The 22,257-nt window shown below is 39.9% G+C and overlaps 1 protein-coding gene across 16 annotated transcripts in view; it reads right to left on the bottom strand.

Annotated features, from left to right (window-relative positions):
- LOC120902030 (tyrosine-protein phosphatase Lar) overlaps window positions 1-22,257 on the bottom strand; it is a 239,669-nt gene that overhangs the window by 16,358 nt on the left and 201,054 nt on the right. For 12 of the 16 annotated variants that reach the window (XM_040310497.1, XM_040310494.1, XM_040310495.1 and 9 more), the window contains 3 exons: window positions 21,390-21,526; window positions 16,144-16,440; window positions 4,010-4,018 (listed from right to left, as the gene is read on the bottom strand). In XM_040310497.1, the coding sequence (XP_040166431.1) occupies window positions 4,010-4,018; window positions 16,144-16,440; window positions 21,390-21,526 (443 nt within the window). The remainder of the gene's footprint in view (window positions 1-4,009; window positions 4,019-16,143; window positions 16,441-21,389; window positions 21,527-22,257) is intronic. The other 4 variants (XM_040310505.1, XM_040310502.1, XM_040310508.1 and 1 more) reach the window with 2 other exon arrangements.

The following is a 22,257-nucleotide window of genomic DNA, read 5'->3' on the forward strand; positions in this document are numbered from 1 at the left end:
GTTGTTACAGTGATTGGGTTGCAGAATCCCAGACATTAAACTTTTTAACAAAGTCTGTGTGTGCTATCGCTAATGAAACACTGTTTTTTTCGACCCAACATTCCCATATACTGAGCTACTTATGGGAAAATCCTACCTTCTCTCTGAGTAAGGAGAAGCAAACAACTAAAAGCAGACATTTTTCTTTGGATGTTGTTGAGCACCCACTGGGTAGTCAACGGACAGTGGGCAATAAACCTACCCAACAAACACGGGTTTTGCAGTGCTTGTGATCAAAGTTTTAATCTGTAATCGAAAGGTTAACACACGTACGGAGTCAGTCGCCGTAGACAACACGAACGAAAAGAGTAAACACACTCTCAGCACCAGCCGATATGCCAGAGAGGGAGGAAGAGCGAATGGCATTTGCAGGAGGGATACAATCAATACCATTCGATGCTAGCCTACGCCATGCGGGCTCGGTGGTTACTGCACCTAATGAAGCAACGGCCGTGCTAAAATGCAAAAGGATGTAAGATGAGGCTAAACTTTACTCAACACATCTTGCCGATCGAATTTAGCTGCCAAGTGTGTAACGGAATAATCAACACTTCCCAAAGCATCCGGGCTGCCGACTGTGTGTGTGTGTGTGTTTCGGTGAGCTGGATTACAGGTTTAGAGTACCATTGGCATTACGGAAGGAGGAGTGGAGATTTCGTTTCACCAGTGCACCCGGGTGCATGTTCTTGCAAGTCCCCAAGCCACGGCAAGGGTTGTGTGTTAAAAGATTAAAATAGCTAGAATGTGAACAATTCAAATTAAATGAAACCATGTGCCTCCGAAGCACACATCGCAGAGACTGTGTTTGGCACAACGATGGTTCGGACAGGGGATCATGGATCACGGGGCGTACGGGGGAGTGTGGCCGTATTGAAACAGCGTTCAAATGACGTTCGACAATCTCGTGTCCCATTTCCCCTGTGGGAGTGTGGGTGTAAGGAGTGTACGAGAGAAACACGAGTGGACAGCTGCATATTGCCGAGCGAGCAGTCCCGGGCAGTTATCGGCTCGAAGTCGAAGTAACTGATAGTGCACTACTGTCAGGCAAACGGCCAGGCATCGTTCAGGTCGGTCGAGAGTCGAGTGTCGTTCGGAAATTATGTATTTCTTGCCGTACAAATCGCTTTGCCGGGTTCGTTCCCTGTGCCCTGTGTGTGGTTGGAGTTCGATTTGATACGCTTCTTTTACGCAAAGCCCGCCAGACAGCCAGTGGTGGGGTGGTGCGTGGTAAGGCAGCGGACTGGTACCCTTCGTAGGCACACAGGTCCGTCGTCCGTATTATAATGTCTAACCGCAATAAAATCTAACCCAAGATCACGTTCCGGTTGGTTTTTGCGGACCATTTGGGATCTATAATCGGTAGCAAGTCTGGTGGTGGTGGTTGTTGCTGTTGCTGCTGCTGCTGCGGGAATTGATCGACGCACAGCCAAGACGCAGCGGAAGATATTATTGCAAGCACGTCACGCACGGAATGCACGGTACACGTACTCGCAACGCATCATACGCATGATGCATGGTTAGTTGTAAGTAATTATGTGATTTTATTATCAGTTTAACACATTTCACTGGCACCGCCCCAGCGATGTGGTATTATGAAATTATGCTGAATGTTATGAGCAGCACAAAAACAAATGCAAATGATACTACAGAGCAGCTCTCATCGCAGCTTCAGTTGCAGTTAAAATGGGGAAAACCTCGGCAAATCACCGGCAAACTCTGGCCTAATGAAGCCATTTAGATGCCCAGTCCTTTTTTCATCTGGCTCTGTATGATGGGGGAGAGAAATTCCTAGCATTGGAGCAAACTATCGTCTTGCATCTTCGGCAAGTTGTTCGGTATTTTGAAATAGTTAAGCAAAACCAACCGACTTGCCTTGACCACGACGCATGTACCGAACATTTTCCCATAGGACTTCAGTGGTACATAGCGATGCATTCTTGGTAACGTTACAACACAGTGCGCAGTTCGGTGTTGGTGAAGGGGTAATGGTGATGATAGCAGGCAGATAGTAATTAAAAAAAAGTGCAAACTTATGCTTGATTTATTGTTCGTAGTGCCATTTGCATATTTGAAGTGTTTAAGTAATTGATTAGGGATGTAGATTGCAAGCAGGCCCACCACACGCGAACACACACTCACACATATAAACAATAATAATGCATTCAATCGATTGGATGGCCATTTCACGGCTGGCGGCTGGGGTTAATTAAATTTACAGTTTGAAGAGCGGCACGCAAAACAATCGCAAACGCGATGGGCCAGCGCAGCGGCGGCGGTGGGGAGCTTTAATGAGTTTGAACCATTAGCTTTAAGAGCAATTACATTACAGAACTTTGCATTGATTGTAGCGCGAGCGCAAAACGGATGCGTATGCATGACGCTGTTGGGAACAGTTCTTTTCCCAACCGTGCTGCTCATTTCTCTGAAAGCGCACAGAAAACTTTGCCTGCGGAACAATAGTCGATCAGATTACATGTTACACGTTTATGTAGGCAAACTATGTTGCCGACCTGCGGGGATAGGAGGGATACATTCATGGAACGGCGAAACCTTTTCATACGGTTTGCCACAGAGCAACGACGGCAGCAATGGCAGCAAGTGCACGAAGTGGACGAAACAAGGCTGGGACTGGGCGAAGTTGTTTGTAAGATGAGACAGGCGCAATCTTTGTGTGTTGTATAAGGCGTGACCTGATTTTCTGAGAGAAAACAATCATCTGGGGCCCGAGATGAGGGCCCGTACAGCGAACAATGCTGCAGGTGGAAGCAGCAGCAGCAGCATTCCTCTCTGTATTCCCCTAATGGAAAAGGGGAAAACTGCACACAACGTCACCACGAACCCCCCCCCCCTTCTCCAATGGAATGAGCGTCACGACGCTAGCGCTACGCAGGCAGTGAAGATGAAAAGAGGTTGATTATGCGGAGCGGGGCAACGGAAGCGGATTAAGTTTAACGCTTTTCTCCGCAATCGCGCTTCATTGCGGATAATCATTTGTGTGTGAGTGTGTGTGTGTGTGTGTGTGACTGCGTTGGGTCGACTTTCTTCTTGTGCCAAAGGTACTGGTAGTGGTTCTAACACTTCTAAGACCGAGAGGCCTCACTATTGAAATCTTTTTGCAGCGACCAGTTTTCAGCAGGAATGCAAAGCAAAGTTAGTGAACGAGATGCTCGCAAGAGGCAGAGCGAGCGCATGCATGCAGGCAAGGTTCTTTTGTATGCGTTCTTTGCCCCAAAAACCGGTACCGGTTGCTTTTGATTTTGGTGGTGCGTGGATGAAGGGAACGACCGTGTGCCTACCAAAGGTTTGTGGTGTTGCAGTACTATTCTGTTACAACAATGCTTTCGGTGCGGCGGTTCCACCAGAGAAGCACCATATTCCCCCTGCCGGTGGCGAAAATATAAGATAGGCGCGGCGGTAGTCTTTTGTTGTTCGCGATTCCTACTGTATGGGCGTAGGCTGTAGCATTTGAATGTAAGCGAAGCAATAAAGGGCAACAGGGCTTCCCCGAACTGATGGTACAGCTGTTTCTAGGCAAATATCGTTTAATATTTAAATATTGTAAGTAGTTGTTCAATGTTCAATGAAATCCACACCGAACAAAAGAATATGGGTACAAAAAATACAAGCGTTTCATTAGCGATACTGAAAAGGCGTTTAATGTGATAAGCCCTTAAATGCTTAAAATAATTATTGTTATTATAAAAAAATATAAACAAATAATCAGTTTACCTGCAGCATTTTGCAGGAGTTTAACAAAAAAATCGTAAATATGCTGGACGTGTGTGTCTATGTATGTTACGTGTTGAGAAAAGGGCAACAGAAAGGTGAGCTATGTGCAGTTGCCACTTTTTACCCCGTTTGATTGTTTATTTTTCCTTTTCAACGAACATCGCGTACGAACCAAACGCGCAGAACAGACCAAAAGTGAAAATCACATAAATTTAGGCGTCACCGACCAGATGGTACTCACTCTTAACTACTGCTTTTGATACGATTTTGGCCCGCCGTTTAAATTGATATCGTGATTTATGGCCGGTACACGTAAATATACCCGCACCATCCGCAGAGTGCATCGTAAATGGGTGCGCAGTTGCACCGCCGTCGCGTCGCGTTGCATTGCCGTCCAGTGTAGTACGCGTACGGAGTTGGTGGTGCACACGGTGCAGCAATGCGCCCAGCAGGGAGAGTAGTTCACCCAGGACCAAAAGGGTCGGAGGACGGACGTCCGTCGCAGGTCAGTTTTTGGGGAATAATTTATTTTTTACAGTTGTTGCAGCAGTTGATGCAGTTTTTTTCCGTCGGAAAAACAATACAAAAAATGCATGGGCAGCCCCCATGTGCCCAAGTGCGTTTAAGCATGGTCATAATTTTGTTTTTCATTTTTTTGTATTAATCGTTCGTTGGTTTTGTTTTCAATATTTCATTTCGAGCGAGTTTCGGGCATCGTTCATGAATGTGGTTGCGTATTATGCGAGGTTGTAACGCACAGCAAACCGAGGAGCCGATCGTAATTTAATCGATGACAAAAGCCAACCACAACACCCCGTTTGGTGGCGCGAACGCGCAAGTGGGCCGTTGAAAGTGGCACGGACAACAAGGGCCCCAGTGTGTTACAGTGCAGCAGATTAAAATTGAGTTACGTGATTTTTATTCCAAAATACATCCAACCCACCGTGTCCGTGGTTGTGTCCCCCATCCCCAAGGGCCGGCATATTGATGGCGGGCGCGTTTATCAGTAGATTTACCAAATTTTGCATAATCGGTACGTTGATGGCAGTGTGATTTCCATTTACACAGCCGAGCACACGCCGGCGGGATGAAGTACCCCCGATTGACCCGAAAGGCAAGATATTCGATTAAGATGCAAACATTAAAGTACAAAAATGGAATGTTACATACACATCCGTAGTATTATTTGTGCAGCGATGATAACATTTTTGTGTTATTTTGTTTGACCGCACGTGAAACGGTACAAACATGCGCGGCAAATATTGCAGTGCCCGAGCAGGGGGATGCCATGATCGCGATCGATCGAAAGGATCGGTTGTTACGGGGTTTTCCATTCACACACACAGCGGGCAATGCAACACGGGCGACGATGCGATGCGTTTTACCGGAAGGTTTCACCCGTGGAGAGCCGGGGATGAAAAATGTAATTATCGGCCAAGTATTTGTTTTGTTATCGGTGCAGAGAGAGAGCAGTGAGCGGCGGGTGTTTGTTAGTTTTCAATCAGGTGTATCAACGTTGTAAGCGAATGTTCGTTTGTTCATACGTTCGTTCGTTGGTCACAGAGCAGTTCCAGTTAATCCGCGTTCGAATGAAATGGAAATGAAAAGTAAAGAAAGCACAGAGAATGAGGAACACCTGCTGGTTAATGCTGTTTTAAGCTCGTTTGTGTAACGGGGCACGTCCTGCAGAAAATATATGCTGCATATGCTGTGTTCTATCATATAGATATGGAGGTGTGTAAGTGAGTGCAGGTGTCCATTAGAAAGTAAAAAGATTGTAAATACAATTCCTAAAAAAATAATATGACCGTTCGTTTTACTGCTGCGAAGGGGGTTTGTGCAACATTGCAACTGTGCTAACCGTAGCGATACGGAACAGTATCAATGTTATTATGTATGTAAACATTTATTGTAATTTAATCGGAACTGTTTTTCGAGGCTACCAAACCCAACCGAATGGGGTGTGTCGTGCCACATTGCATGGAACGCTCAATAATATTCAGATGAATGGAAGTTACTACGAACTATATTCGTATCATTACACTTTGCAACCAGTCTGTATTCAGATGTGATACGCCCACAATACGTTGGGTTTCGTAGCCTCTTGGGCGCAAGGAAATGAAGTGTCGTAAAACAATAATGTAAGCGAAAAGTAAAACATTGGGAAAATTGTCTTTGGAAAGTTGTCAAAAATATTCAAATTGTAAACCAAAATCATAGCAAATTAGAAACATTGATTTGCACACCCGATTTTATTGTAGAACAGTACTGAATGCACTCGAATAATCATTTGCACAAGAAGTGCATATAATGCAAACAGGGAACAGATTTGTTTGCACAAACAAACGGAGCTTAAATCAACAGGAGCGCATGGTGTTGAACTAGAATAGCATTCAAACTCACTGTGATTAATGTTTCGTACACAGAAGTTTATCGTCTTCAGAATAGATCAAACGATTAACAAAGTGTGGCAGTGTGTATGTGCGGCGTGTAGATGCGTATAATGTAATAGAGATGAAAAATGGCTGGCTTGATTCCATACAACGAAAAATAAGAGCTTTAGGAACGTAGCCTAAATATTACACCAAAAACGCTAAATAGGAATTCGCTCGTCATTCGGCGAAGCAATTTGAAGCATCTTGCAAAGTTAAATTGCGATCGAATAACTAATTTCTATTCACAAACACAACGCAGGTTTTGTGATGGCATAATGCAGTAAAAACTTTTATTAACACTGTGGTGTACCGATTCTCATCAGAAGACTGAGATGAGATGGCAAAAACTGGGCACATTTAACGATTGGTAAATAACCGATCATTATAAATTGCGCAGAAAAGGGATTGTCATTGTTTTCGTTTCGTGGAGAATAATGAAGGCGAAATGATCTGGGAGGGTTTGAAATTGTTGGAAAACCAAAAGCTGAAGTAGATGGAGCCTTGTGTTTTTTGTTTTGTTTTGCTGGTATAGCATGTATTCTTTTTTTTTCACAGCGGAAGTTTTCCATTAGCTCTTGCCAATACAATAGGCTATCCGGTAGGTGATGGAAAAACAAGGATACCCGTTAGAATAGAAGTAACGTTTTAATATTGTCATCGATTGACTAGGATTTTAATTACACTTTGTGTGTGTGTGTGTGTGCCTTCTATCAATTATTTTTTATCGCCGTACGTTTTGGTTGCATTTTTATACGAGCAATAAAGGAGATTTGAGCGAAAGAGATCTGTTTTTGCTCCTTGGTTGCTTTGAATGTTTTTTGTACGTATTAAATGATTTAATGGTTTACATGATATTGTAGCAATCGTGACTTACCTTAACAGTAGAATTTGACGAACACTATAAGTTTAAATAGACTTGAATAATACGATGATTTGATATATAAATATTTTCCTCAAAACGGTTATTTTTCTTAAGCGAGTTTGAAATTAATAATAAAAGGTGTTCCGTATAAAATGTTGTAGAATATGAATGCATATAAATCGGAATTTCTCGAATGTTATAGAGTATATGTTCCATTTTGAACATATGTATTTTATTGTCGCTAGTACAACGACCACCTTTTAGGTCGAAAATGACGAAAATCATATCAAGCGGGTGTTACACACGGATAACAACTTTACAATTACACCTGAGACATTACATTCAATTCCAAACAAAGATAATCTAGCTTATAGGGTAGATGTACCAATTGTTGTGCTATCGACAAAAAAAAATCAAAATTAATAATAGACTCTGGCTATTTGCGGTTTCATATCAATGTATTCGTAAATTCCGTATTCGTAAATTGCAAATCCTTATTTTCTTACAAATTTCTAAATTTTTCGAAGTCAATTTATCAAATAATCACAATAATTAAGATCACTGTCCAAAAGTTAAAAATTTCAATTTATACGTATGCTATAGCACAGTCACCTATGCCAAATGATGATAAGAAATTCGATTATGATTCATTAACACTGAAACAGCACAGTTTTTGATTGTTGAATAATGTTAAATGATTATTTTATTGAGTTGAAAAAAAGGCACACCAATTGGTACAAGAAAAGCTGTCATGTACCAATTGTTGTGTTATTCCCATGCATACAAGTACCATTTTGATAGCAAGAACCAGTACAAAATTGACTATTCTAAACTTTATCTTTCAAATATAAAATTTCATTGTTTCTCAACATCTAGTTATCAAATTTTGTAATTGTACATTCCTTAAAAACACTCCTTTTGATGTTAAAAATCAATTTTATTAGATCAAACAACTCTAGCACATCTTTTGGACTAGCACAACAATTGGTACACAACTTGCACAACATTTGGAACACATAGCACAATAAATGGTACATGGAAGAGCTTTTGGAAAACGGCTATATCTTTTGTAAAAAGCATTCAATTTACAAAATGTTAAAACAATAATGTATCTAAGATATGTATCGATCTACTTCACCTTTGTTTATGAATTTTTATTCAGTAGTATCGTCTAGTGGTGTTAAAACGGGTTTTTTTGAAATCAGCTCAGTTCCGGTTCATTCATAAAGGTGATCCGGATCATTTGATCAGATTAATCATTCAATCGTTCGTTCTCTGCTAAACCTGGTAGTAAATGCCAAATCTGCAGTCAAAGAGAAAGAGAACATCTCAGGGCTCTACCAAAGTTTTTGGTGGTTGATTCCCAAAATTTGTTGGATGGTTCCCATACTTTTTTAGCTGGTTCCCACGATTTATTGAGCGTTACCCATATTTTTAAAAAATCGGATTGTATTTATGTCCAATAGAACGATACCAAAATTATGATGAAACGGTATATATTCAAAAATATATGGGAAACGGTGAATAAATCGTGAAAGAGACCCAAAAAATTACAGGAATCAGGAGTAATCATGTTTCATGGAATCATCATGTAATCATGTAATCATGTTAATCATGCGAAGAGTTGTAAATAAAATACATGGGTGGTCGAATTCAAAACATGAGCCGGATCGGAGCGGTGTGACCAGGCTTTCTCGTTTTGATATAAAGAATATATGTCTGATCTACTATCTGAAGAGAAAAGAATGGTGATCCGAAAATGATACCTGCTCACTTGCTTTTATTTGGCGAATTCGAGCAATCGCCTTTGTTTCTCATAGGGAAGCGATGATCCGGATCTTTCAAAAACTGATGCATGTTTCACTCGCTCAATTTACTGATCCGGATCATTTGAACATTTGAACGAATCTGGATCTGATCTTACATCACAATTCTCTTTTTAGTCCAAACTTGGTACAAAATCGTCCATAATTGGTGTACCTACCTTACTTAAAAAAGCAAGGAATGTTGCCAAGGAAAAACATAAGGAAATAGAAAGAGCTTTGGAAACTGAGGAAACAATTTATTTCACTGGTCCAAATTTCAAATTCACTAATGGAACCCCTTAAGCATGAGGTTAAAAATAATGCTCAGAAAATACCAAACGAATGACGAAATAAAAATTCTTATTGATATCTAAAGAACTTCCATTGAAAAAATGCCAATTCGAAGGAAAAACGTACTAACTATATTTCAACATATGTCATTTTCAATGCTCTAAAAAAGATTTACATAATTGTTTTTTTTATATATATTTTTTTTGAAGCAATGGCTGTAAAGTGTAACCGTTTCTTGTAATTGAAAGAGAAAATGTGAATCTGTAACTATGACTTTTATTTTATTTTTAAAATCAATATATTGCTAGATCGACGTCATGTAATTGTTTTCGGAAAATCGACATTTTGAAAGTAGTAATTATCGTTTGTCGTTGAACTTACAAAACACGAGTTTCCTAATGCAATTTTTATGTTTCTATTCAAAATGAGAAATTCCTAACTTAAAGATTTGATGTGCAGCTTTTCACAATCGGGTCAGCAATATATAATTAGTTAAGGGGATTAATTTTATGGTATAACAAACACACACCCAAATTTGCAAATATTTGAATACTAGTACGGAACACCCTTTATCAATTGTACTATGGTTCTAGCATATCAAGAAAACTACAATTCACTAACCGTTTAAAATATACACAAAACATTCAAAAATAAACAACCATTTGTATGTCAACTTTAAAACCCCTACAAGAAATGCAACCTCAGTGTTTTGGTTAAGTTTTGTTATTCTATGAAGATATGAAATCACTATTTATGAAACCCAATCGGCCAACCTGCAAAAGCTAGATGTTTTGTGTAGGAAACATGCTGATTGAAGTTTGGCAATTTACAAATCGAACCATCTTTACTTCAATAATCAATCAGTGTAAAAAAGTGACATCCTTTTCCAGCAACCGGAAAGCTTTTGATATAGCTGGCTAAGAAATGTTACCATCAATGTGGCAAACTCCATTCCAATTTGATGAGGCATCGGCTGAAGTTACGATACATTCATTTCAATCCGTAAAAGGATAACAGTAATCGCACACATGGGAGCTGGACTGGCCTGGCCAGGATTGTTGGTCGATAGCTTTCAAGTGTATAAAGTGCTCAACTACTGCAGCCCAATTTATTATCGTCCTTACAGGATCCCCCCACCTCCCCGCTTCACGCCGCGCATGTAGGATCGATCGTGGCGGCGGCAAGGGTCACAAACTCTCAACTTCATTAACTAAATGGGTATGATTCCATCTTCCGTAATCCACTTAATTTATACGGACAGCGAATCCTGGATCAGGTACCGACACCTTAGCAGTGCTTCTTCCGGTAATTTTGAGCGACCGAAGCCACCAAGTGCTGCTGCTGACCGACATGTACGAAATCGTACTCCAATATCAGCATCACTGCCGCCTCGATAGCCATGCCATGGGTTTGTGCGGCTGGTTGTAGATTTTGGGGATTTTAGAATAAACGGTTACAGCCAGGTGTGTAGGACGATAAATATCTCCGTCTTTGGCCTACGCTCTCGCCAGCGGTTTTCTGTTTGGGATATACCGGCAATAAAGTGTCCGGTGCTGGCGATGTGAGATTAGGGGTGCAGGAGCACCCCGTAACCGTGACCGATGTGTGTATGTGTGCTGTGTAGAGATAATATCTTTCACCGAAGAGCTTCATCGGATTGGCAGCAAAATGAACGACGTGAGTGCGTTGAGTGTGTATTAATCACTTTTGATTAATTACGTTTTATGGCTTTTGGGTTTCGTGTTTTTCGTGTCTTTGACTGCCGGTAGATGTGAACGAAGATAGTTTCCAGGGCATCTGTTTTGTTGTGGACAATTGTAAGCTGGGGTTAGATACCATAGTGCCACTATGGTTACGTCTTTGTATCACACATGGGGGTTTTTACAGCTAACAGCTTAATAAGACATCTTCAACAAGCTTACGATTACGCAGCAGAGATTTTATCACATAAATTAAATAATATAATCCCAAAAGGCATACGCTTAGAATATGATTAATTATCAGAAATCAAAACATTCCGCTATGTTTTTTCAGTTGACGTCACTCAAGTATAGAAAGGACACTTTTGTTTCAACAATTTAGTAATTTTAAATAAACTCCAAAGGAAGAAATTTCGGATAAATTGTTTAAAAGGATTATACAGCGCCAAATGGTTTTAATAAACCAAAGGGTATTTTTAGACGAATTGAAATAATGAAAAAAACACAAAACACGTACGACACACAGTCTTCGTGTGTGATCGGTTGATGAGCTAGATTAAAAAAAAAATCCCAAAATTCTAGCATAATTTCATCGCTTATGATTCGCTTTATCTGATATGGGTAGGAAAACAAATTCTCGGCAATATTGAGATAAGTAGCGCAAAAGTTTGAATTATACGCATTGTGAGAAAAGAAAACAAATAATATGATGAAATATTTCTATTGAACAGAAAAAAAAACACAATAATCATGATACTTTGTGCATGAAAAAATGCAAATGCACGGCAAAATTCAAACAGCTAGACTGGAATAATACGAAAAAACTAGAAAGAAACCAAACTAAAATGGTGTACATTCACAAGTAGACAGCACATTATGATGATAAGTCTATCAGTAAATGAAGATGTAGTACAAGAGAATACTAGAAAATTCATAGCACACGGAAAAAATGTGAAAAATATTCAAAAACAGACAACCATTATGAGTGTTGTGTTCGAATTTGACAGCTGATGTTTGGCTGAGCAAAATTTTGATCAAAACGGAATTTTAATATTAGGCGTATTAAAGTCGATAAAAAAATGAACAAAACAACAACAAATGATATTTGAGCCCTTCCCACGTTGTTGTTACAAAAGTCACATATCGAAGATCACCCGTAACGAACCCAAATCAGTATGATCAGTTTTTTTCTTTTTCAAAACGGAACGCATCTTTGTGGAGATACTTTGTTCATGGTGATGTGGCGTGATTTGTGATATATCTCTTATAATGTAGTTTGACTTATCAATTAAAATTGCATTATATAATAGTTTTAGTAACTAGAATGGTAGGAAAAATAAACGAAAAAAGGTGGAAGAAGAAAGAAGAGTGTGTGTAATTGAAACGTAACATAATCTTATCATTAATAAGTTGAAACATATAAACAAGTTGTGCTTGTATGAGTTGAGGGTGGATGGTGAGCGATTATTGTGCATGTGTAAGATTTTGCTATTTATTTCGTGACACAAAAACACTGGAATTGTGCAGAAAATACAACGACAAAAATTGAGTAAAAGGTGCGTTCATACAAAAATCGGTGCGCTTTCATCGGTGCGTGTGTGTGTGCAATAGAGAATAATAGCAGATGCTTCGAGTGCAGTTTTTCGAGTGCAGTAAGTGCAATTTTACTTTATATAGGTGGCAGATAAATGAAAGTTTTTTTTCAGTACTCAGTTGAAATTAACAGCAAAATTAAAAAATCTATGACATATTCACATTTTTGTTTCTAATTGCAATGAAAATATAGCTCGAACTGAGAGTAAAACAGAAACAATAATAACCAAACGGGCTGTACAAAAAATTGCACGACAAAAATCAATCATTTTGAAAGTCAAATACAATAAAAAAATTGCTGTGCGGTCAAAAATTCAGTGCAAAACGCAACCCAAAACAATCCGTCAAAAACTTGGCATGCAGTTTGGTGGTGTGGTGGTAGTTATGAAAAACGGTGGGAGGTGGGAGAGTAAGAAAGTAATTGCATTAGTTTCGGTTTGCTGAATAGAATACAATTAGTAGTTTGTTTTGTTAGCGGTGCTTTTGGTCGAACAAACAGCATCTAATTGGCGATTGACAGCGGTGAATACGGAGATGAAGAAGAATATACGTAACGATACATATAAATTTTTATTCCATCGCTATTGATCGTGGTTGACATGGCATCGAAAAACGTGAACAAAAATTTAACGAGTGCGCTGAAGAAATGTACGGTGCGTGTGGTAGTGACATTGATCTAATGCATAATAACAAGAGCGCATAATTTCTTACGTGAGCAGGTAATACTAAAGTACGGTGCGAACAAGAGTGCTTTGCCAGAGGTATGAACAACTTGACTGGTGCAGAATTGAACGGGACAAGGTGCACGAGATTATTGAAAGAGATTTAAGAAAAAAATGTTTCAAAACAATACAAACAGTTACAATAACACATATGTACACACACACATAGACATATAATTTAATACAAAGGTGCTGGCTGTTGAAAAATAACGAGAGATAAATAAAACATTGCTTCTGCAGCACGTGCTACAATGGAAATGAACCAGTAGCAAAAATTACGGGTATAGAAAAAATTACCATTTCCTTGTAGCTTGAGCAAAGCAAAAAGTTCGACGTTTGACATGAGCGTTCAATAAATAGTGGGGGGATTTTGAATGATCGAAAGGTACAGAGAATAGAAAATATTGTAAATTAGTTAGTTTGTAAAGTTGTTCTTGTTCGCTTGCTGGTACTTTTGAATTTAGAAACAAAAATTGAAATTGAAAAGTATTTATATCTGTTTTTACGACAACCATATCAAACGACGTATTCAATATCGAACGCCATATTCCTCTTGTGAGTGGGTTGGATTGTTAATCATCTTAGCCTAAGTAACAGCTGAGTATAGTTTTTGAATGATAACGTTTAGAATATTTGTAATTATTTTACTTAAGTGAGCATACTCATGATAAGATTCGTTGATGAATGCTATTTTTGTTTTTCGGTGTAGCTTTTGTTGACAGCCCATTATATGTGTGCGTTTTTTTTAATTCTTTACTGGAGTATTAGACGGTGTAAAAAATGTGCCCTATGTGACACGTTTCAAAAAAGTGACAGTGGCATAAAAAAACAGTGATCGATCGATACCGAATGCTATCACAAATAGCACTCAACAAAGGCAAAACCTTGAAGGCCAATGATTTAACCGAAACCGTACGCTTGGGATTGGATTTTACGACAAGTTTAGGAGGCACTTTGCTCCCACAAACAAAAAAAAAAAGAGGAATGACTTTACCGCTCACATTCCGGAATGCGAAAGGTAAATGTTTATTAATGTGATTAATTTTTATTAATTTCACAATTCAATTTTCGATTCGCAGGGAAGAAGTAAAAGGTGCACGAGCGCAAAAACGCACAGACACAGATTGACTTTGTCGTTGCGCTGCGTTTATTTGCACATGATTATTTCCTCTCGCTTCCGTAGTAGGCGTATGTTTACCTTGCGAGTTTTGCAACTTTTTTGAACGGCCACAATTTGCCATGTGGATGGGCGTGAGAGCAGGTGCCACGAACAAGTTTCCATGAAGGACGCGGAGGCCGAGGAACAAGTGACGGAAGAATATGGGAAAAAAAGAAACAACACAGAAGGAATATTTCACTTTACCTGGGCAGTGAATCAAAAAGTCTGTTCTCGTCAAACGAAGCGTGCAGGTTAGAGTGTCGTGGTATTACTCCGGCGTGTTTTAACGGCTCCCTCAGGAGTCATTAAACTTTAAAACAAATTTTGAAACAGAAACTCGTCTGCTAATTCAGCAGCCGTTTTAGAACATCAGTTCTCTCCAGCAGCAGTAACGCCCCCCCCCCCGCATCGTCCATCGCGTGGCGAAGGAATGTGTAAGGGAGGGGAAATTGAAAAGTTAAGCCATACGAAAATTAGGTTTCTTAAATTAACCTACCATGGCCAGGAGTTTTACTAGGAGCGTTAGGTATGTGGCAGTCGGAACAGAGTGGGAGGTCGAATATGAAAGAGAGAGAGAGAGAGAGAGAGAGAGAGAGAGAGAGAGAGAGAGAGAGAGAGAGAGAGAGAGATTTGGTGGCGATGGTCGCCCCGAAAGCGACCGGTAACCTTTTCTGGACAATTAAAAGGGATTTCTGTTGCATACAACCCAACATCAAACCTTACCGAGGGGTTTAGGTTGAAGCTGTAATGATTTTCATCACGACTGCCACAAAAAGATGCCTAAGCTAGGGTGGAATTTAAGGTTACTTGGCTTTACTTTTAATAAGAAGGAAGTGGTAAAACAAAATTGAAAATCTCGTAAATCCAAGCGTTGGTCTGCCCGGGGGCTATTATAACTGTGATTCACGTGCTAGATTTTGTTCCATGAGTATGCTCTCGCTTATTTCGAATTCAAAAACTATACTCTGCCGTTTTGACGGAGAATTAAAAATGTAATAATCGCGAGCATTAGCGTTCCTGGGGGCTAGCTATATTTTTAATTCTCCGTCTAATGGTTAAACCTATGGAAAGCAAACACATATGAACAGTTGATAAGGTCCGAAAGGGATTTATTTTTAAATAATTATTAAAATATATAAATTGAAAATTGTTTGTCATACATAAGCTTGTTCCCGACTCACACTTTTGTTCATATGTGTTAGCTTTGGTGAGATGCATGCCTTACTCTACAAAAAATATATTTATGCACCATCAAAAACAGCGCCATGTTCCGAGCTGCTGCTGCAAAAATTAGTTTCTAATAGGATTCGTTTTTTTGTGTTTTTGGTAATGCTAAAAAACGTTTGAAATTACAATTGTATTCCAGACGGGAGCAGCTAGTAAAAAAATACGCTTTTATCGTTACGCAAAATGCAAAAAGTGTTGTGAAAAATCCTCGCTGCATTAAAAAACGTTTCTTTAAATTACAAAACAAGTAGTGTTAAATTTTGAATCCAAAAACAATCCACATTATACCTTCAAAATACAAAATATTAGTTAGTATTTTGCTTCATGATAGTTTCAGCGTGTTTAGGAGTAGTAATTCGGGTGGTTTGTGTTTTGGCTGTGATTATTATAGCTTTTGTAGTATGTGTTTCGCTGTGTTTGAGTGTTGGGAGCGAGTTATGCGAGTTATGTCGGGGTGTCTTGGTGGGTGTGTAAATTGCGTTTAGTAGTAGGAGGATGATGGTGTGTTGTTGTAGCATGAACATAAATGAGGTGTCTGAGTTTTACGAACAAAATAAACTAGCATATGGTGCAATACATACCGTCTTCATGAGTGCGTACTGTGTACGGGTACGATCGGGGTCCGTCACCAACGGAGGTACCGGCTAGAACCCAAATCTTGTACTCGGTCCAACGCTTTAGCTCGTCCAGGACGATGCTAGTAGAGTTGAGGGTGGTTACCGTGGCCTCGCTATCTGATCGTCCAACCTCGACGAAGAACACCTTATAATAAACTATGGCGCCGTTCGATCGTTCGACCGGTGGTGGCAGCCATGACACGTTGATAGTGGTTGGACTTGTGGCTTCGACAGTTACATTACGGGGCGGTGCACCAGGTACTACGAGTTGGTCAATGGTCAGGCATTATTGGTGGTGCAGTATAACGTAAAATCATAGCGATAATTGGGAAACCGATAAAATAAAACAAGAAACGAGAAAAATATTGTAAATAAAAAGAATAAATCATATCAATCAGCAACAATACTTAATGTAAACAATAGCAGTAAACGAAACTAGAAGAAACGTGAACGTTCAGCACAGAGTAATGGAAATAGATTTAAAATTCACGAACAAGATATATGAAAAAACATATTTATATTATTGAACATTTCACGATTTCTTCGCGTGAAAACAAAAACTAACACACAACTCATGTCGTAAATAACAAAAGTCATACAATTTAACAATAGTTATGCAAAGGAACCAAATCAAACGATTGGAATACAGATATAAAAATGAAAACAAACACAGTCATCGAGACAGTGCATCGTTTGGAAGGATTTCATTTTCGTTCAATCATATATGGTTGTCCCTTTTGTTGCGAGGTACAGAGTGCTTTAAAGCCGCTAATGCACTAATGCGTGTCTTATCTGGACAGTTAGTGGTAGTAGTAGTAGTAGTAGTAGTAGTAGAAAATGTGCATTTTAAAGGTAAAGAGGAAATGTTGTATCATACACATTTAATGGTGCTCTTGAAACAGAAATCGAACAGAAACAAAGTGCTCATTTGGTGCAGAACAATTATATAGAATAAACGACAGGAAAGATTTTGAAACAAAATCGATTATGCAGAACGAAACTAATCATGATGAAACACATTCAGTGAAAACTCATACAAAATATATTGGTGTCGCATGTAATGTTTCTTCGTGGTGCAAAGCAAGTTGATGCAGCTACGTTTGGTACGAGGTAAGCATATGGGCATAGGGTAAGGATATAAGGCACATTTTTAAAACACATCTCATTCCAATTCTAAAGCATTCTTACTTTGTAAATGAGCAAAACTGTCCATGCATTGACTTCGGCTAATGGGCAAACTAAGGAAATAAAAACTGACAGAAGAAGCGAATCGATTTAAGTTCAAATTAGAGCTACGCTACATGATTTAAAGTACTGGCCAGTGAGCTGTTTTGGATGTAAAATGATCGAAACAGACCGGTGATTTAAAGTGATAGCTAATTTTACACATAGAGTGGAAAGATATGAGGGCGATTTTCATTGCAAAGGAGATGGTGTACAAAAATCAGATGGAATGTAAGAAAATGGAATTGCAACAGAAAGAGGCAATGAAATGCAGAAAAAACTCATTAAAATCAACCATTCATTGGTAAAATATTAATTGTACGATTGTTGGTTTGCAAAATAAAAAGGACGAAATTGTCCGTTGCGGATAAAAAGTAAAACACGAACTTGGGATGCGCCAAAGCGAAAGCAATGGAAATTCAGACAAACAAAGAAGAGTAAACAAATGATAAATACAAACGGCAGTTGAATGAATAAACAAAAACAAACAAAAAACCAATAGACGCCGATCATCACCAAGACCAATGTCCCAGCAAAACTACAATGAAAACATAAACGTTGTGATGCTGAGCAGAATCATACCGACACAATTTTAAGTGCACCATGCAGCAGACCGTACTATGTAGACAAGCATACGCAAAACACCGTTTGTTATACTTCATAGCGTATTGTTCTCTGTTCCCCCGTAGGAGTAGCAGAGTGAAAAATACAACAACAACAAAAAGAAAGTTAAATCTGCATTTGTAGTAGTTTTTGCATTGATTGGTGCGCTTACTTTAGAAATAACGATTCTGCTAGCATAATATAACAAACACACTTTTGAATTTGTTCTTTTCAACTCCACTCATGTGTGGACTTTGATGTGCGATAATAGTAAAAAAAGAAACCATACTGGAGATATACAAAAAAAGGAATTATTCAATTTGTAACTAGATTGGATAATTGTATAAAATCAAACACGAGAAAACAATAACATGTTGCTGATATTTTGTCGTTGTATATAGTTAAAATATGAAAGCAAGAAACGCATGAATACCTTATGTAGTAAGCAAAGTACAAGTGTAACTTTAAATATCTTTTTAAATGTTATCTAAAGAAGGCCACTACAATAGTAGCAGTAGCAGGAAACATGTTCAACGCTTGCACTTTAAGAAATGACAAATAAAATTAAATAAACATCAGTGTTAAGTAGATGGCAAAAATGACAGCACCGGCTCGTGCGAGGAAGGGGCGACGAGGGCATCATCGTTTTAAATAAAACATGAATCAATTTCAATGGAAAAATAACAAACAGAGTCGGTAAAAAAAATATGGTGAAATGATTCATAAAATTTGATTGCCTGTATTTAATTAAATCCACCGCCGCAGGGATGGGATGCTGAATCAAATTAAGATTATGAGAAAAAAACCTCGCATTGAAAAACACGAAGGTATCAAAGCATGGGTGGACATTATTTAAACTCGTTCTTTAATGGCAAAGCGAAATGTGCAAAGAGTGCATAAGAGAATGGCGCACAAACAAAACAAAAACAAAAAAAGGTTAACAAACCTTAACTACTACTCGTAGCTTGGGGCAAAGTGATATGCAAAAAAAATGGGAAAAACTGAAGCTCAGAGATACTACTGTCAATGTATATGTATATAAATATATGTATATATATAGATATAGATATGTACTTTTAAAACAACACGAACACTATCGATGTGCAGTTACGCAGAGCGCTCAACGAAGAGTTATTGTGTGGGTGATAAATATGTGATAATGAAACCCAGAATTCAAGAAGATGAAATGAATGAAATGGAAAAGTAAAAGGATGGTAAACGCAATTCAACGCAAAAACAGAAACGGTGAAGATAAAACATAAACTGCATGGAAGAAATGCGAGAAAATGGTCACGACCGCAAAGGCAACGCGGACGCAACTGAGCAAGAAAAGTGAAACAGAGCGAGCATTTCGTCGGAATAAAAAGGAACGAAAAAAGAATAAAAAATTGTTAATCCTTTTTTTTTGCAGTTGCACGGCGGTTAATTAACGATTGCCTTTCGACCCTTTTGCTTCCGGTTGACCGTTTTCACTTAATGCCAACACATAACTAACGACTGGTCTTCGCCAACTGTCGTACCGCGTTAGCTGTACAGCGAACAGGGTTTGCTTTGCTTCCGCCCATACTTCCGCTTCGACACAGGACGGACGCACCTACCTGTAGGGCGATCGTTACCTGAATGATCTTTGCTTTCAGGGTGGGTATCGCTGCTGCAGGCAGTACTTAATTTCTTTCGGCATTGTGCTCAGTGCTGTGAGTGTTTGGATGTTTTTCTTATTTCCTCCTCCCCCTTGCTTCTCTATCTCTCTCTCTTTCTTTATTTCGCTTTCTCTATCGACTACTGTGTAACCAAAAAAGGAAAATGCAAACCAAAGTGCCCCTGGTTTTTGTTTCTTCCACAAACGATCAGCCAGAAGAAGAAGAAAAATAAACCAAAGTATATTCAACGGGTATGATTACGGTGACGGAGAGTGGCGTGGTAATGCAAAATTTGTGGACATAGCCTGGCACTGAATCGAAAGCTTATTTATGACGAACATCATCTTCCAAGCTTCTTTCGCTGTTGCTGTCCCTGCTGAACCGAGAAAGTGGGCACACCAAAAAAAGGGTTCGGTAGTTTATGAAAATATCTTTCCCTTTTTAATTAAATTTCCAAAAAGTACGATAGCTGAGCAGAGAATTACGCGAATAAATAAAGCAGAAAAGAAGAAGCAGGGGGTTAAGGTTATGTCAGCTCGTCTTTGTTTCGGAAGGTTTGTGCACATAAGCAGCAGCAGCAGCAACAACAACAAAAAAACTATAACACAACAAAATCAATACAAAGTTTCTAAGCACAGCAGCAGCACCACCAGCTTCGTGTGCACAGACGTCGCAAAAATCAAAAGCAAGAAAAGCCCGGTACGAATTATTTGTCCGGCATCTTCGTGCGAAAAATTGAGCAAAACAGAAAGAGAGTAGAAGGAAAATAAAAACACATCCAAACACGCACAGGGCACGCAAAGTCTCTATAGCGGCGAGAGTTCACAAAAACCGATTTCTGCATTATTTGGGCAGGATATTAAAATAAAATAAAATCAAGCATCCGAAAGAAACGTTCGTACATTGCATCAACAGACAATCGTGGGCTGTTTTTGACCGGATGGTAATATTGTGCTGCAAAAAAATAAAACACACGATCCGGCAGGCAACCAGCAGTTTTTTTTCCTTTTTCATTGGAAACTGGTGGCCTCATGGTTAAGCCCGTAGGCGGAAGCAAGTCTTGCAAAGGCAGTGGCAAAGACAGCACACTCAGTGCGGGGAGCTGCTGGTTTTACCCGCCTTCGGCAGCCACATTGTTCATGCTCCCTTTAAGTATCCTTTTAACGGACCCTTGATCCCGTCGTCGTCTCGCTTCACAATGGATTTGTGCTGGACCCTTCCTGGTAATTGTGAGCGAGCGGAATGAGCGAATGCGTGAAAATCTACCACCCTGCTGGCAAAGAATATCGATTCTTCCCTTCAAGTTCTATTGCCAGCCACATTAAAACAGTAGATCAAGAAAGCTCATCCTAGAGCCCGCAACCCACACCCTTCTGCCGAATCACCTTCTGACATTCGCTTTAATCTTGCACACGCGCTTTCCACGTCGATCCAACCACGACTGCCGTTTATCACAACATGAAAACAGAATATTTTTTTGGGGATTGGAGTGGAGGGTGGTTTCTTCGGATCGGATCGAGCTGAGGGTGGGGTGCATAGCGAAAAGAAGGCTGGAAGTTAAACGCAGTAAAGTCTACTTTCATTTGCAACCCCAATTAGCCGCTGAGATCAAATTAGATCCACCCCGTCGGCGTACGTACTAGATCTAGAGCGTTCGATCGAGAGGGGCACATCGATCAAGGGTGTGACAGAGAAAGATAAAGGTAGGGGAAGGTACAGGGTAAGAAAAAAGGGTTTACTTACCGTACTGTTTGGTTCGCACCGGGATCGGCGGAGTGGTGGCACCTTCGCCACGCTGGGACCGGGCCGACAGCCAGAAGTAGTACAGTGTGTCCGGGTACAAGCTGCTCAGCGTGTAGGTCTCGGTGTTCGGAATTCGTCTGTGCGCACCAGTGCCCGGTGGTTAATGGCGTACACGGATGGTCGTGAAGGGAGAAGAATTTTAATTTGTGATTAATATTAATAAATTTTGTTTCACCTGCCAGGTCTGTGTATTGAAGGTATTATTTGGCGGATAGCGAAACCGGGGAACGAACGAACCGGGGCACAAAGGGTTTCGCAGGGATGGAAGGCCCCAGTTCCGCGTGGTCTGGTGCTGATGGAAAATGAATGGCGAGCCCGTGAGTAGGATGAAAATCATTTTCATAAAACACTGCCCTTTTTTCACGACCGGAGCTGGTCGGTTGGTAGGTAGTCCCGGTGTGGGCGGATGGGTTACGCACTCGAGAATGTCGTCGGCGCTCAGTCCGTAGCACCAGTAATCCATAAAAAAGTAGAAATACAAAAGGGGAAAATGACCAGGCGGCTGGCTAACTCTATCATGCAGCTCATGCTTTTAGGTCGCTCGATTCCGTGAATTTATTTGCGGACGACGAACGGCTGACGCAGGACAGAGCATGCCAACGACGAGGGGGCGGGCCACAGGTTGGGCGATGTGGGAGAATTTATCAAAGGTTTTCGCCGGTTACACGAACCAGGTATTCTTGCACGGCATAGCTTAAGGTCGTCGGTTGAGAAGGAGAAACTTTTCGGCCGCGATTGGTTTTATGAACTCTTCAAATTTGGTGGTAACTGTTCCGTGCCACAACATTGCCTTTACACGCAGCCTCCT

This window comes from Anopheles arabiensis, chromosome 3 (genome assembly GCF_016920715.1).
Source record: "Anopheles arabiensis isolate DONGOLA chromosome 3, AaraD3, whole genome shotgun sequence".
NCBI lineage: Eukaryota > Metazoa > Arthropoda > Insecta > Diptera > Culicidae > Anopheles > Anopheles arabiensis.